Source organism: Odocoileus virginianus, chromosome 9, assembly GCF_023699985.2.
Source record: "Odocoileus virginianus isolate 20LAN1187 ecotype Illinois chromosome 9, Ovbor_1.2, whole genome shotgun sequence".
NCBI lineage: Eukaryota > Metazoa > Chordata > Mammalia > Artiodactyla > Cervidae > Odocoileus > Odocoileus virginianus.
Genome location: NC_069682.1, coordinates 20,867,965 through 20,885,536, shown reverse-complemented (window position 1 = coordinate 20,885,536; position 17,572 = coordinate 20,867,965). Strand labels below are relative to the sequence as shown.

Genomic DNA, 17,572 nt, shown 5'->3' with positions numbered 1-17,572 from the left:
TGAGCATCCTGCGAGGTTAGTTTACACACAAGGACTTGGCTAGATACACCAAGTTACCTAACACAGGCTGTCACATATCAGAGTGAAAAGTCAAGCCTTCAAGAGCGGTCAGTGGCTGGGCCACAGCTTGAAGACACACGAGAAAGAAGGAGTCCATCAATTTACATTAAAACAAATAAAAGCAAATTGACAGCATAAAATATATTGCTTTATCTCTACATTTCCCTTTATCACTAATATGAAAGGGGTCATCATAGGATGTTCCTTTAGTGTGTGCCTCTAAATGAACCCTGAGTGCTGAGCTTTTGCAATTTGTTTTTCTCCTTAAGTTTGTGGTCAGTATTTATTTCAATATGATTTTGTCCGGACAAAAATATTCTGTAGGTGAACATACGGTGGTATCTGGTCTAATTCTGCATCCCCTGGAGACAGCCCTAGTGCTGGGAGGCTGACAGTGGAGATGGTGACCAGGCTCCAGGGAGCAGTGGAAGGAAAGAACAGTAGCAGATCTTACCAGATCACTGTGGTGTCCATTCTACCTCGGGCCTGATTTGAAATAGTGGCATTGTTATCATCAATCGATTCAGGGAAATGTGGTCTCAGTAGGTACTTAGAAGCAGGAAGAGGAGACAGAAAATAAGCCAAGTGGAATAAAACGTGGTGGTTTGCCTACACCACAGATACCTCGATTTAAAAACTCTCAGTTTCGCTTCTGTTACCAGGACTTTTATCAACGTACAAGTGAGAAATAATCAAACACGCTGTAATTTCAGAATATAGGACTTGCATGTGTTAGACCAAAATTTTTATCTCTTACCTATAGTTTACTATACTGAAAACTTCTGTTTCTTGTCTATAGGTTATTTGTGAGTCTGATACTCTCCCAGCAAATTCAGGGATATCGAGGTCTCAAATAAGAAAATTGATGAATTGATGTGCTTATCAGTTATTTACATAGTTTTAACATTACAAAATTAACAAATGGCAAAGCATTAATCAAGTCAACGAAACTGATTTTAGAAGGAGGTTAAGACCTGAGTTTATCAGTCAATCACATTGAGTTAACAAAAAAGTAGAGCCAAAATACATGCTTAGGAAACCGTTTGTCCAAAAATACCATAAGCCAAAGCCATTGAAAGGCCAGCATGCTGCTGCTGCTGCTGCTGCTGTCGCTTCAGTTATGTCCAACTCTTTGTGATCACATGGACTGTAGCCCACCAAGCTCCTTTCTCCAGGGGATTCTCCAGGCAAGAATGCTGGAGTGGGTTGCCATGCCCTCCTCCAGGGGATCTTCCCCATCCAGGGATTGAACACATGTCTCCTGCAGCTCCTGTATTACATGCGGATTCTTTACTTCCGACCCACCAGGGAAATGGGCATGTGTGCGAAGTCGTCAGGGGAGCACAGACAAAGGCTAAGTTAGTATTTCAAAAGTTCAAATTATGCTTTTCCTCCTCTTGTGCAAGGGCTTCCCAGGTGGTGCTAGTCCACGGCGCTGCAAAGAGACAGACATGACTGAAGCAACTTAGCATGAACACTTATGCAAACACATGAAAGAGAAAAGGGAGTTGGAAAATTTTCTAAGTGTCTAAAAATGATAGTAAATGAAAGAGCACTTGGTTAATGGTAATGTATAATTTGTTCTTTCATAAACATGATTCTTCCTTAACCTTAAATGTTTAGGTTAGTATCTATATCTCTAGATTTTCAGCTGTTGAAATTTTGACAACAAAAACTGTGTTCATGCAAGGTAACTCCTTTCGAATGTCAAAAATAATCTGCCTGTAAGCATGTTCTTTGCCCCCTGGTGGTGAAATTCTTAGTATTTAATTTTTTTTTTTTTTTAAGTTAGACTCATTATGGAGTCTTGGCACTAAAAATCCTTCTGTGGTTTACAAAAAACGAGAGAAGATTATATATTGAAGTGGAGAAAGATGAAGCTAGGCCAAAGATATGGTTAAAAAAAAATGTTTTTTAATTGCTCCTATCTTACCATTTGGAACTAAGCTTCCCTTAATCTGTCTCTTTTTGCTTCCATGTTGATTGCTAATTCAGTATTATTCTAAAACACCACCTCCTTTTAATAAATTTAATAGTAAGCATTTATGAGGCTTGGAATTTCTAAGTATAATCTAATGCCTTCACTCTGTGGCATGTTGACCGAGGTGATCAGCAACTTTGTACTGTTTCCATTGTGTTTCAGTTTGGCATCACAAACAATATTAGGGCTCAAGGGCAGAATGCCAAAGCTGGGCTGTTCAGCCTAGAAGAATGGATGATGAAGGGGCCTGTTAAAATTTTCTTTTGCAGACTAATTGGTGCTTTTGTATATGAGGAAAATACAACGATTGCTGTGCTGGGGCTGAATTGAGGCGTCAGTAAGAGAGAATATCCTTCTTGGTTTGTTAAAGGAAAAAGGAGAGAAACTCATTTTCAAATTTAAAAAGCGATTCATGTGAGTTGATGGACACCTTTGAAAAATGAACGATAATCTTGGATATGTGTCAGATGTTAGAAGAAAGAAATTTTTACATAGAGTCTACTGAGGCACATTCAAGTCTATGTAAAGGAGAAAACATCATTATCTGAGAAGACAGAGCTGTTTCAGGGAAAGACAATCACCAGTGAGTCTTTAATGACTTCATCAGTGAATGTGACTGTTTTCCCTTCCTTTTGTGCCTTTGGATCACATGCTTCTAATTAGGTATCTAGTGTATGTCCTTAAGCCGAATTTAGCAGGAAAATCACAAATAATATGTTTTATGGAGTTGAAACAGAAAAAGGAAACTGACTTTGAGAACTAGTCATTATTTTGTAAAGGTGGTCTTGTTTCTCACCATCTGGGACAGATAAATGATCGCATACACTTCTGGTGAAGTGGGCCTTTGAGCCTAAGTTTAATAACAAATGACTAAAGACAAAATTTAAACATTTAAGAATAGATAAGCTTTATTTATGGAGCTCTTAATACAAGGTAGGTGAAAGTGAAAGTGAAAGTCACTCAGTCGTGTCCCACTCTTTGCGACCCCATGGACTATACAGCCCATGGAATTCTCCGGGCCAGAATACTGGAGTGGGTGGCCTTTCCCTTCTCCAGGGAATCTTCCCAACCCAGGGATCAAACCCAGGTCTCCCACATTGCAGGCAGATTCTTTACCAGCTGGGCCACAAGGGAAGCCGAGAGACTTTCCATAATCATATGGTAATATTTAAATACCAATTACTATATGCATGTGTGTTTGGTCGTTTCCTGTTCTTTGGGACCCTATGGACTGTAGCCCACCAGGCTTCTCTATCCATAGGATTCTCCAGGCAAGAATACTGGAATGTGTTGCCATGCCCTTCTCCAGGGGATCTTCCCGACCCAGGGATCAAACCCACATCTCCTGCAGTTCCCGAGTTGCAGGCAGATTCTTTACCACTGAGTCACCAGGGAAACCCAGCAATTACTATATAGTGAAGTCGCTCAGTCGTGTCCAACTCTTTGCGACTCCATGGACTGTAGCCGACCAGGCTCCTCTGTCCACGGGATTTTCCAGGCATGAATACTGGAGGGTTGCCATTTCCTTCTCCAATACCAGGCTCTGATTATCTCCCTTAACTCTTACAACAATTTTGGTAGTATTTTATGGTTTCGGTAGTATTAGTTCTTTTTTAGTTGATTTATTTATTTTTGACTATGCTGGGTCTTCATTGCTGTGGGGGCTTTTCTCTAGTTGCAGTGCATTGGCTTCTTATCGCAGTGACTTCTCTTGTTGCAGAACATGGGCCTTAGGGGCTCAAGAGTTGCGGCTCCCAGGCTCTAAAGTGCAGATTCAGGCTTAATTGCTCCGAGGCATGTGGAATCTTCCTGGATCAAGGATTGAACCTGTGTCCCTGAGCCACCAGGGAACCCCGGTTTTGGTAGTACTATTATCCTAATTTTTTAGAGGAGGAAACTGAAACACAGGGGTCACCCGGTTTGTAAGTAGTAGAGTCAGAATCCAAACTGAATCAATTTTGGCTCTGAAATCTGTATTCGTATGCACAATGAAATTATTTGAGTAAACAGTACATTATCCAGAAAAGTAAAGTCCATAGTGTCAATATAATAGAAATATATGTATTATTTATAACATGAAGAACATCTGTATTTATTTATGAGGACCTTCAAAAGATTAAAATTCAGTACTGCAATAAAAAGGGATTATTTTCAAGGAGGTTCTTCCCCAAAATACTATTTTTCTAAACTTTGTCAACCCAGTGTAAGACTGTGAATGCTGTTTGGGTAAATAAATTACTGAGTGAAGATAATGTTCCATTAGAGAACAATGATATCTTAAAACTTTAAGTCCATGTATTTGAGAAATAGCCAATAGGCGGGCAAAAGAGAAAAATTTCAAGATTTAATGAGAGCCAGGCATTTCAAAACACAGGATTTAGAAATGGTGATTTTAAGTGAGATTTGGATTTTTGCTGTTATAAGTATTAGATTTAAGTTTGTTTGATGTAGTTAAATTGGATCTTACCCAAAAGTGAGGGATAGACCACCTCTTTGAGCCCCACTGATCTATGAAATTACCAGTGATGCTTCCCAATGCCACCTGGTAAGGAGTGGTCATTTTGATGTTCAAGTTCATGTATAATAAGATCAAAACTTCTTCTATCACCCTCTATGTGGATAATCATCCAACACTCTAGATTCTCCCTGCTTCCCCATTCCCATGTGTGTGTTAGTCACTCAGTCATGTCTGACTCTGCCATCCCATGGACCGTAGCCTGCCAGGCTCCTCTGTCCATGGGATTCTGCAGGCAAGAATACTGGAGTGGGTTGCCATTCATTACCAGTGGTATTCAAAATATTCTTCCAAAGCTTCTTGGCCACACACTATCATGGTCACACCTTGAACCTTGAAAATACTAGAACTTACAAACTGATAAAATTTTTAAAAATTCTTCATATAAGGGTTGATGTAAGCCCAGCTGACTTGCAAAAGTGTCATGTTGAAAACAATTAGGTGTCTTCATTCAAACTTTAATTCTCTGTTTACTCTTTGGTTATTTATGTAACTCCTTATGTTGAACATTTAGCTCACTAATTTTCTGCCTTCCTTCTTTAAGACATTTAAGGCTAAAAATGGTCTTTGAAGTTATCGCCTTCAGTACATCCCACAAACTTTTCTATAATTTCACTATGATATACTTAGGTGTGACTTTTTCTATTTGCTTTGCATTTATCCTGCTTGGGGTTTGCTAAGTTTATTGTATCTTTCTTTTTCAAACAGCCTTATTGAGATATAATTGACAAACCACACAATTCATCCACTTAAAATATACAAGTCAAAGTTTTTAGTATATTCTCAAGGATATGCAACCACCACCACAATCTAATTTTAGGATATTTACATACCCCCTAAAAAATTTCATATTCATTAGTAGGCAATCCCCAGGCTTCTCCACTTCTAGTCCTCAGTAACCAATAACCTGCATTCTGCCTTTGTCGTGGTGGCTTAGTCGCTAAGTCGTGTCTGACTCTTTGCCAATCCATGGACTGTAGCCTCCCAGGCTCCTCTGTCCATGGGATTTCCCAGAAAAGAATACTGGAGTGGGTTGCCATTTCCTTCTCCAAGGGATCTTCCCTGACCCAGGAATCGAATCCGGGTCTCCTGCATTGCAGGCAGATTCTTTACCGACTGAGCTTCAAGGGAAGCTTGAAAGTTTGCCTATTCTGAATATTTCATATAAATGGAATCTTAACGTGGCCTTCTATGTTTGGTGTCTTTCACTTGGCATAATATTTTCAAGGCTCGTCCATGTTACAGCATGTATCACTATTTTCTTTGTTTAGTTGCCAAATAATATTCCATCGTATAGCTGTACCACATTTGTTTATTCATTCATCAGTTGAATGGACATTAAGTTTGTTTCCAACTTTTTGGTATGAATAATGCTGCTATGATCATTTGTATACAAGTTTTATGCTTTTATTTTTCTTGTGTATATACCTAGGAGTGGAATTGCTGGGTCATATAATAACTGTATATTTAGTTTTTGAGAAACTGCCAAACTGTTTTCCCAAGGGGCTGCATCATTTTGCATTCCCACCAGCAATATATGAGGGTTCCAATTTGTATGTCTTCACTAATTTCTTTTTTGTCTCTCTTTTTAATTATTGCCATCATCATGGCTATAAAGTTGTATCTCTCTGAAGTTTTGATTTGCATTTACCTGATGGCTAATGATGTTAGGCATCTTTTTTGTACTTACTTGCTTTTTGTATATCTTCTTTGGAGAAATCCATTGCCCATTTAAAAAAATATTGAGTAGAAAGAATTCTTTGCATTTTCTAGATGTAAGTCCCTTATCAGGTATATGATTTGCAAATATTTCTACCATTATCTTGGATGTCTTTTCATTTTCTTGATGGTGTTGTTTGTGACACAAAAGTTTTAAATTTCTATGTAGTTCAAATTATGTTTTCCTCCATCACATGCTTTTGCTGTCATATCTAAGGGACCACTGGCTAACCCAAAGACACTAAGATTTACCATTATTTTTCAAAAAGAGTTTTATAATTTTAACTTTTATCTTTGGGCCTATGATCTATTTTGAGTTAATTTTTTCATGTTTGGCTTCATGTCTTTCATTGGTTTTGCAAAATTCTTGTAAATTGTTTCTATAATTATTTCTTCTGTTCCATTCTCTCTCTCCTCTTTTTCTAGTAGCTTAGTTATATGTGTTTTGATTTACTCACTATGAACCACCTGCATTTTAAGCTCTGTTCTTTTTCTGTCCTTTTTTCTCTCTGTGCCTCAGTTTGGGTATTTTTGGTTTTTTTTGACCTGTCCTCAAATTCATTAATCCTCTGTTCTGCTGTTAAACCCACCAAGTTTTTTTATTTCAGATAGTATACTTTTAAATTTGAGATTTTCCATTGTTTCCTTTTTATGAATTCAGTTTATCTGTTAAAATTCTGCATCTTCTAATTCATTCTATACACTTTTTCTTTTATAATAGAAATTTTAAAGTCCTTATCTGGACTCCAGTAGCTGGCTTACTGTAGGTCCTCCATTATCTACTTTTTTCTCTTCATATTGGTCAAATTTCCTTGTTTGTCTCACATCTCATAATTCTTTGTCATATACCAGACTTTTATATTTAAAAAAATAGGCAATAGAGATGATGATATTTTCCCCTACAGATGAAAACAGACAAATGGGGTGAGGGGCAGGGATTGAACTGGGTTGGGATTGGGGTTAGAGTTTTGGTAAGATTCACTCAACTTCTGCTTTCTCTGTTTCTTAGGTGTGATTCCTCTGGGATTTTGATAAGAGAGCCTGCAAGGTTTCTATCTCATCAGGCCAGTAGTTTTAGTTCTGCTTTTCAGAGGTTTTAAACTTAGATCTTTATCCTCCTACTCATGCATACAACTTCAGAAATATTGCAGATGTCTTGAGGGGGAAGGCTCCTCTTTTTAGGCAGAGTTCATTTTGCACGCACTGGTAGAATGTGGGGAAATTTCACGCCTCCTACCCTTCAGTCCTTTGGGCTTCTGCACCACCCCAGGACTCAGCAAATGTTCTGTGGGAAAGCTGGCTGGAAGTTTGGGGCTCCTCTCTACGTCTCCAATCCATTACACAACTCACATGACCGTTAAACATTTCACTGGCTTCTCTCTTCCTGTGTACGCTGCCTCTACAGATTAAGCTTCATCAGTCAATGCCCAGGATCATTAAATGTCACCAGATAAGAAAGCAGCTGTCCATTGGGAGCTTGCTTAGTTCTGGCATCAGCAAATGATTCATTCAACTGCATTGTCCTTTAGGGCAGGGGTTCCCAAGCCACGGGAACAAGGCCACACAACAGGAGGTGCGTGGGTGAAACTGAAACCATCGCTACCACACCCCCACCCCCCCCCCGCCCCCGCCCAGACCCTGTCAGTGGAAAAATTGTCTTCCACAAAACTGGTCCCTGGTGCCAAAAAGTTTGGGAATTGCTGCTCTAGAGGACAAGATAGAACATGTGAATATGCCAAACTAGAAGTCTAAATGTAAATATCACTGCGGTCTTTGCAGAGACCTAGACCAGAACAAGCAAGGGCATCATTTCAGAGTGGACCAGTGCTATCGGAGCTGAGTAGGAAGAAGCTGCCAGAGCAAAACCTCATAGCAGTGAGAAATAGTAATAGTGTTGTACTGAACAGACTCCGGTTCTACTTCAGCTTGGCCTTGGAAAGAGAACCATTCCCTTTAGATGGAGGAAGTCCTTGGGGTTCTTGGACAACATAAGAATAGAGCTCAGGAGGGAAATATCAGATTGCTAAAATATAAATGGCAATATGGCACCAGTTTCAAATGTTATATTGCACTTAATTTAATGGTCAAATTAGGAGAAAAGATGAATGTTGGGATATTATGTAAAAGTAGTGCTAAGATTATTGCTCTCATTTTATGTTTTCATTTTACTCATTGAATAAACAGTAAAATAACTTAGAGACTTAGTAAAGTTGCCTTTCACCTTAAGAAAACTGATCTATCAAAAATCAAACTAAAAAACTGTAGGGGGAGAAATGAAGGTGGGGAGGTATTCCCAGGATTCAATTCAACTAATTGAATGCCAGCATGTGTTATGTATTGTCCTCAGCACTGGGGATAAACAGAAAAGGTGATATCCCTTGCTATGGACTGAATGTTTGTGTCCTACCCAAATTCCTATGTTGTTATCCTAATTCCCTATGTGATGGTATTTGGAGGTGCAATCTTTGGGAGGTAATTAGGTTTAGATGAGGTCATGATGGTGGAGCCCAAGTTGTGAGGTTCAGTTTAGTTCAGCCACTCAGTCATGTCCGACTCTGTGACCCCATGGACTGCAGCACAGCAGGCCTCCCTGACCATCACCAATTCCCGAAGCTTGCTCAAACTCATGTCCATCAAGTCGGTGATGCCATCCGACCATTTCATCCTCTGTTGTCCCCTTCTCCTTCTGCCTTCAGTCTTTCCCAGAATCAGGGTCTTCTCTGATGAGTCGGTTCTTTGCATCAGGTGGCCAAAGTATTGGAGTTTCAGCTTCAGCATCAGTTCTTCCAATGAATATTCAGGACTGATTTCCTTTAGGATGGACTAGTTGTATCTCCTTGCAGTCCAAGGGACTCTCAAGAGTCTTCTCCAACACCACAGTTCAAAAGCATCAGTTCTTCAGTGGTCAGCTTTCTTTAGAGTCCAACTCTCACATCCGTACATGACTATTGGAAAAACCATAGCTTTGACTAGACAGACCTTTGTTGGCAAAGTAATGTTTCTGCTTTTTAATATGCTGTCTAGGTTGGTCATAGCTTTTCTTTCAAGGAGCAAGCGACTTTTAATTTCATGGCTGCAGTCACCATCTGCAGTGATTTTGGAGCCCAAGAAAATAAAGTTTCTCATTGTTTCCATTGTTTCCCCATCTATTTGCCATGAAGTGATGGGACTGTATGCCATGATCTTCATTTTTTGAATGTTGAGGTTTAAGCCAACTTTTTCACTCTCTTCTTTCACTTTCATGAAGAGGCTCTTTAGTTCTTTGCTTTCTGCGTAAGAGGAAACACTAGATCTCTGTCCCCCTTCCCCATACTGCCACCATGTGAAGGTACAACAAGAAAGAAACCCTCTGAAACCTGGAAGAGGGTTCTCACCAGAACTTGACCATGCTGACACCCAGTTTGTGGTATATTGTTACAGCAGCCCTTGAAGACTAAGATATCCCTGTTCTTGTATCTTTGAAAGTAAAGCCTCACAATGAACTTAAAATAGGATTAATTCAAGCATTATATTGTATTATTTTTAAGCATTCATAACTATTTAAAAATATTTTTTAAACTCTACAGTAATGGAAGGATTTAAGTAAGATTTACCTACTGGATACTGTTCTACTAACCTTTGTCAAACACAACACTTTTTACTATGAGAGTATTATTATAATCCTATTGAGCTTAATTTAACTGTTGGGATTCAAAATGGGAAAAAGGAGATCAAACTCTCAAAACTGCTGAAGCATCCTGAGTTATACAAGCATTTATTTGTTCCCTTCTACTTCCTCAGCAAGAGTAGGGAGTCAGGGAGGAGAAATGTGAGAAAGCTAAGAAGAAAATAAGCTTCACAAAAGAGAAAGCAGAGGGGAAAAAAGAATAGGAAGTGAGACACTTGTGGGAAAGAGAGAACGCGTTTTTAGATTAAATGTCTTTAAAAATAGTCGTCAATTGGGAAAGGAGCACCAATTGTAAATGGGCTAAGGGCGATAAGCTGCACTTACCCCTACGATTCTGAATGTCTGTCATGCTTATTACTTTCTACCTGGTTGCCTATTTTATGGTATTATGCCTGTAAATATTATTTCATAATTGGAAGCACACTTTTTGTCTTGGTTCAAATTTTATTTCTTCTTCACCTCTCTTAAAAGGAAACTTTGGATTGCTCACTAGATTTGCCCCTTTCAAGCCCTGGGTTCAATTCCTCCTGTATTTTTGGGGATGGAATAATGAAATGTATGAAACAGAGGCTGTAATCAATAACTCAGTTTTCAAATATGCTTTTAGTTTTCAATATCTGGGGGAGGACAAGGAGGTAGCTGTTTCACAGATACTTAGGACGTTCCAGATAGATGCGCGATGTCTATAACTGTCCACGTCTCTTAATCTGTGCCAACATTCGTGTGCTCCGCGGAGCACGCCAGCGACTGAGAAGCAGTTTGCTGAGGCCCAGGTCTGGGGCGCCGGCACCCCTACTTCCGGCCCCGCCTCCTCTCTGCGGTTGCTAGGAGACGTGATGTCACCGGAAGCAAAGCCTGGGATAGGCTGAGGCGAGGGGAAGCCTCTCCCCCCTCGCCGCGCTACCTAAGCGCCCGGCGCTGGCTCGCCAGCTGTTTGTAGGCCTGGTTAAAGGGTGAGGGTCCGCGGAGGCTAGGGCCGCCCGCGGCTCTGTCCGCGCCCTCACTGGACGAAGCGCCCGCCGTCTTCCGCCGCCCCTGCCTTCTGGCCAGGATCGGCCGCTGGGCGGGAGACTCCAGGGCGGCTGCCCGTGCTTCTGACTGACAAGCAGTGTTTCCACAGTCCGCGCTGCCCGCCACGTCCCCGGGTCTCGGCCGACGGCTCTGCGCGGCGGCTGACCTCTCCGAGCCCGGCGCGATGACAGCGCCCTGCTCCCGGCTGGCCCACCTTCTTCCGAGCCGCCGGCCGGGACTTGTGCCGTTCCCGCCGCCGCTGCTGTTGCTGCTGCTGCTGGCGGCCGCGGGGCCGGCGCGCGGCTGGGAGAGCGGAGACCTGGAGTTATTTGACTTGGTGGAGGAGGTGCAGCTCAACTTCTACCAGTTCCTCGGGGTGCAGCAGGTAAGCGGGGCCGCCCGCTCGCTCGAAGGCTGCATCTTCTGGGCAGAACGTGTGGGTTGGGGCGGAAAGGAGGGGGTGGGGCGGGCTCTGACCGGGTTTTCTCCGCGGGAGCTGGGCTTGCGGGGCAAGACTTGTTCGTCCTGGGCTCGGCTGCCGTTCTCTGTCCGATTGACCACGCTCTTCTCCTAACCTGCCTCAGAGGGAATGGCCCGCCTTCCCCAGTCCCTCACCGCCCGGCTCCCCTTCTCAAGTTCCGGTCTCTGTGACAGGCTGGACGGTGCCATCAGCCTGGGGTGGGGATCCCTTCTCTTCCCTCTGCCATTCTGGGGGAGATCCTTGCACCCTGCTGTGCTGGAGCAAGGAGGAGTGGTGGGGGTAGATCTTTTACTCCTAAACCCTTTCTCTTCCTGCCCCTCTGATTGTGGGGAAGGTGGTCCTGTCTCCCTCTAAATTTTCACCTTCCCAGTTACCACTTATCCTTTTAAGAACCTCCTTTCCTGTCTTTCCGGAAAGGTAGGAATGCCTTTTGGTTGGCGTCTGGGTTGCAGAAGTTTCTCTCGCACTGTACTTTGTAATGTGTGTAGCCTGCTGGAGTAGGCATTCGTAGCCCCGTTTAGAAATCTGCAGGAACTTGAAGCCTCTACTCTGTTGTTCGGGAAGTCTGAGAAGGAGCCATCAAGTGCTGGGGCAGTAGAGACACTTGGGGAGCTCCAGGAAGGGGAGCTCAGCCAGTAGCACAGGATCGTTTTCTTCTTTTCGTTTCGTTTTCTTTCCTTCTTCAGCTCTAGACTTTGACTTGGCCTTTTTTTCTGATTGCTTTCACTCTGGGAGTGCTGAATGACTCTACTGAGAAGATGCCATTTCACTGGTTTAACGATTCTGCGGTGAAAGAATTTCAGACCTTCTGATTGAGCCCTTCATAAAAATGCTTTGAATAGTTAGGGGGCAAAAAGGTATTAATGTTTACCCACAACTGTTATTCAGGGCACTTTGCGTTACCAGAGGTGAAATGGACATTTCGCCCCAACAGGTTATCATAAATGTGTGTGAACTGTTCAGCTTAACACAAAATGGAAATTTACTTTTCAATTAAATGTAAGTGAATATAAAAATCCTGTTGCCACGGCACCATGACTTTAACGAATTTCAATTTTGTAAGAGTTATGAAGTAGTTTAAACATTTCACACTTAAAATTTTTACATGCAATTTCGTGTTGTCTGTATTTATTATCTTCACCTGGTGCCACTTACTGCTAGTAGAGACAAAGTATACCTCATTTCAAAGTAAATAGTGATGCATTATGTAAGAATCATTAGTGAAATAAACTCTGAAGGCTCTTAAGAATGCCTTTAATACTGAGAATATTTTTTATTAGAATTTACCAAAATTGATTAAATTCTGTAGCTAGAGTCTTACACATAATCTATCCAAAGATTTTGAAAGATATTTTCCAATTACTCAAGGAAACCTTTTAAGAGCTGCTTTAAGAGGACACAGAAACTTAGTAGCAGTGGTTTAAATTTTAGATTCTGTGATCTAGCTTGCATGTGAAGTCTCATAGAATTTTCATTTATAAATTCATGCAGTTAAAGTTGCAGAGTTAATTAGGTAATGTGGACAACCAGAGCATTTAACTATATGGGCAAAAATGGGAAAATAAAGAAGCATAGGTAATTGAGAAGATTCCGTGTGGAGGTAGAAGTTGAATAGAAGGATCCGGAAAATTGTTTTCATCATCTGTGTTTCTCTACGCAGTTGTTTTGAAATTTGAAAGAATGCAGAAGAAACTTTATTTTACCTAAGCAAAGAACCTGATTGGAACACGTTCTTTACATTGACTCTTAATTTTCTCAGAAGACTTTTAGGAGACCAAAAATTTGGTAGAGACAGATGCAGCCTGTCTTAGGTCCATAATGTATAATTTTCATGCCAGAGACAGCCAGTCTCTTTTGACTAGCCAGACATGAAGAACCAGAGCTAAGTAGGTAGGTTACTCAGATGTGGTGACCAGGCTCTACGCATTTAATCAATTTGGTTGTCATTCATTCAACAGAGATTTAGTTCATGTCTACTAAATTTTAAGCACTGGGAATTGGCCAATATATAAAATAAAACCCCTGAACTCAAATGAAACTCACATTTTGGTAGGGGGAAACATAATAAACAACCAAACAAGTAAATATAAATGTCAGATGCTCAGAAAAGGCCTCAGAAGGAAGTAAAGGGAGTGAGCCATGTGAATAAATGCATTCAAGGAAGGCAACCAGTTAAATGCAGAGCTCTTGGAGCTTGCTTAGTATTTGAGGAATGACACATCAGCCAGTGTGGCTGGAGCAGGGTGTATGGTGAGGACAGTAGTAGATGAGATTTTTCTTTTTCTCTTTCAGTTGGGGAAAGTATTTTAAAGAGAAGTAAGCGATCAGCTGGGTTAAATGCTGATGGTAGTTCAAATAAGATGAGCTGTGGATGTTGAATTGAACAGCGTGGAGGTCATTAGTTACCGCTGCTAAAATTGTTTCAGTGGTGTGATGAGATCAGTAGATTAGTTGATTGGGTAAGGAGAGAAGGAACAGGGCAGAATTGGAGACAATTGATAGAAAAATCTTTTTGCGATCTGCATACCCCGAACTAAACACCAGGGATGATTAGAGACTGAATGTGGTGTCCATTTTATCCTCTTTTCCACCAGGTCTGAAGTAAACTTGCTCAGTCACTCCCTAAAATCTATAATTGGAATAATCAGTGCCTTTTAAGAACTTGAACCAAACCATTTACTCACTTATGACCTTGTGAAGTTAGTTGCCTCATTTTTAGGACAAATGGTATTTTCTTTATTTACTTCATAGCAGACTCTTAAATATTTACTGAAAGAAAAATATAAACATGGTAGCTAAAACTAAACAGTAATTCACTGAATAAGTAATTGCTTGACAGTTTTTATTTAATGGGTTATATTTATTAATATATGACCTTTTATTGCTCTCATAAAGCGAAGGAATTCCTTTCGATGTATTCCTAGGTTTCAAATTGGTTCTAAAAGATTTCAAAGGGATTCCAGAAGTTTTTGGTGGAGGGATGTTTACAGGTGACAGGCCAGAGGCTCACTGTATTTTAGAATGACTTTAATTGTCCACAAGGCTTTCGTATTTGGATATTGTATTGTTTTAGAGGATACAGGGTAGAAGATGAGAGGAATGTAGGGGGGGAAAATGTTTATATCTTTCATTAGTAACTAAAATTCTAGATCCCCAAGCAATATTTATATCTCCTCTAACAGTTTCTGCTCCTTGGACACCTGTATTTCTGGGGTCAATAGCAATTCTGCATTTTTTTTTTTTCATTGTCTTTGGGGCCTTGACTTTCTTTATACTTTGTACAGGGTTCTAGCCAACAATAAGTACTCCATAATCATTAAAAAAAAATCTTTGAAATTTTAACAAGCTAAGTTATCTTAAATTTTGCAGTGTTTACTTTCTGATGAAATCAGAGTACTTGGTCCCAATCATTACAGATTTCTATTCATAGAACTAGAAAATGTGTCTCTTTCTCTTATAAATTTTTAAGTAACTGCATCCTTACATTGAGATGAACATGGAAACCTGATTAAAGGAAGAAAACTATTAAGTGACATATGCTTACAGAATGTTGGGCTTTAGGTTTTTAATCAGAATTAATCTTTTAAGCTCTTCCAGTTTGTATTTCAGATGCACTGATGTGTAAATGCACAAAGTAGCAGCCTGTATTAGGGAGGGACAGTTACATTGCACTTATCCTGTATATATCTCCAAGGGGAGCGTCTTCCTTAAACACTGCTGGTCTCTTGACCCATCTCTTACATCTTTCCATCAATGAGTGAGTTACCTTGTTGGAGGGTGATGACCTTTCCTCTGATTGGGGTGTGTCAGTCACTCAGTTGTGACCCCAATGGACTGTACCCACCAGGCTCCTCTGTTGGTGGAATTCTCCAGGCAAGAATACTGTAGTGGCTAGCCATTCTTTTCTCCTGGGGATCTTCCTGACCCAGAGACGGAGCCCAGGTCTCCTATATTGCAGGCAGATTCTTTATGGTCTGAACCACTAGAGAAGCCCTTTGCAGTCAAATGCTCTACCACTGAGCTATACCCCCTAGAGAAGCCCTTTGATTAGGGGTAGCTAACTAATTACAAAGCTGTAAGTAAGGAGGCTCATTCTCTTCTCTGCCCTAGACCAGTAAGAAAGTTATTATCTGGGCCAGACTTTCTCTTGACTGTACTGTCTCAACGCCTGGGATAGAGATGGAAGGGCAAAAATGGCTAGCAAGCCTCTTTGGCTCTCATACATAATCTCAATTCACCCAATAGCTTTTCATCAATAAAGGTGCTATTTGATCTCTATTTGCCTGACCTGTGTGTTCAGTTTTTTGGAGGGGGGAAAAGTGCAGAGTCATTAAAAGGGACTTCTCAAACCTCAGCACAGTGCTTTTTAGAAATAAAGAGGAAGATTTCTTTCATAAATGACTGGTGAACCTGTACTATATCAGTTCTCTCCATTGATTCTTGTGTTAGATTCCACTGAGCTTCTGGTGTTAGTTGAATATAGTTCAGTCTGTCTCTAGTGAGTCTGTTCCCTTAGAAATCTGTCATGTAATAATCACTCCCTGATTTTCATTGTAGAGTCCAAAATTACTAATTCAGAGAAAGAGATAATACAAAATCTGGAATGGTAGATAACCTTCTAGTCATTTATATTTCTGATGTAAAGCATATCATGTATAGAGGTAGAGCTGAATAAATATTTGTTTAGTTGTATACGTATTTGCCTCAGATTGGATTACTCTAAAATTGGTTTTTCTTATGTACACACTGTTTAGTGGAGATTGCCTGGACATACTTTATGGGGAAAAAGCAAGTCTGTTGGGAAACTCTTGCCACATAGTCTAGAGCTGATTGAACAGAAATCCTCTTTTAATGGTTTTTTTTTTCTTTTTATGCTATTCTTTTCTTTTTTAAAAAAAGATATATTTTTTTAAAATTTATTTTTGACTGCACTGGGTCTTTGATGCTGCTCATGGGCTTTCTCTAGTTGCTGCAGGTGGGGACTACTCTTCGTTGTGGTGGTGCACAGGCTTCCCATTTTGGAGCATGGGCTCAGTAGTTGTGTTGCATGGGCTTAATTGCTCTGAGGCATGTGGGATCTTTTCATTCCAGTCCCAAAAAAGAGCAATGCCAAAGAATGTTTAAACTGCTGAGCAATTGCACTCACTTCACATGCTAGCAAAGTAATGCTCAAAATCCTTCAAGCCAGGCTTCAACAGTATGTGAACCAAGAAATTCCAGATGTACAAGCTGGATTTAGAAAAGGCAGAGGAACCAGAGATCAAATTGCCAACATCTATTGGATCACAGAAAAAGCTAGAGGATTCCAGAAAAACATCTGCTTCATTGATCTAAAGCCTAAAGCCTTTGACTATGTGAATCACAACACACTGGAAAATTCTTAAAGAGATGGGAATACCAGGCCACCTTACCTGCCTCCTGAGAAACCTGTATGCAGGTCAAGAAGCAACAGTTAGAACCAGATATGAAACAATGGACTGGTTCCAAATTGGGAAGGGAGCACATCAAGGCTGTGTATTGTTACCCTGCTTATTTAACATATATGCACAGTACATCTTGTGAAATGCTGGACTGGATGATGCACAAGCTGGAATCAAGATTTCCGGGAGAAGTATCAATAACCTCAGATATGCAGATGACACCATCCTTGTGGCAGAAAGTGAAGAGGAACTAAAGAGCCTCCTGATGAAGATGAAAGAGAACAGTGAAGAAGCTGGCTTAAAACTCAACATTCAAAAAACGAAGATCATGGCATCTGGTCCCATCACTGCAGGGCAAATAGATGGGGAAACAGTGCAAACAGTGACAGAATTTATTTTCTTGGACTCCAAAATCACTGTGGATGGTGACTGTAGCCATGAAATTAAAAGATGCGTGCTTCTTGGAAGAAAAGCAATGACAAACCTAGACAATGTATTAAACAGTAGAGACAGTACTTTGTCGACAAAGGTTCGTGTAGTCAAAGCTAGGGTTTTTCCAGTAGTCATGTATGGATGTGAGAGTTGGACTGTAAAGAAATCTGAACGCCGAAGAATTGATGCTTTTGAGCTGTGGTGTTGGAGAAGACTCTTGAGAGTCCCTTGGACAGCAAGGAGATCGAACCAGTCCATCCTAAAGGAAATCAGCCCTCAGTATTCA

General features: G+C 40.7%; 1 protein-coding gene across 1 annotated transcript in view; it reads left to right on the top strand.

Moving 5' to 3' along the window:
* The first annotated feature begins 10,843 nt into the window (after positions 1–10,843).
* The window catches only part of DNAJC1 (DnaJ heat shock protein family (Hsp40) member C1), a 182,432-nt gene continuing 175,703 nt past the window's right edge, over positions 10,844–17,572 (top strand). The window contains exon 1 of the mRNA XM_070472057.1: positions 10,844–11,338. Coding sequence (XP_070328158.1) covers positions 11,138–11,338 — 201 coding nt within the window. The 5' untranslated portion in view covers positions 10,844–11,137. The remainder of the gene's footprint in view (positions 11,339–17,572) is intronic.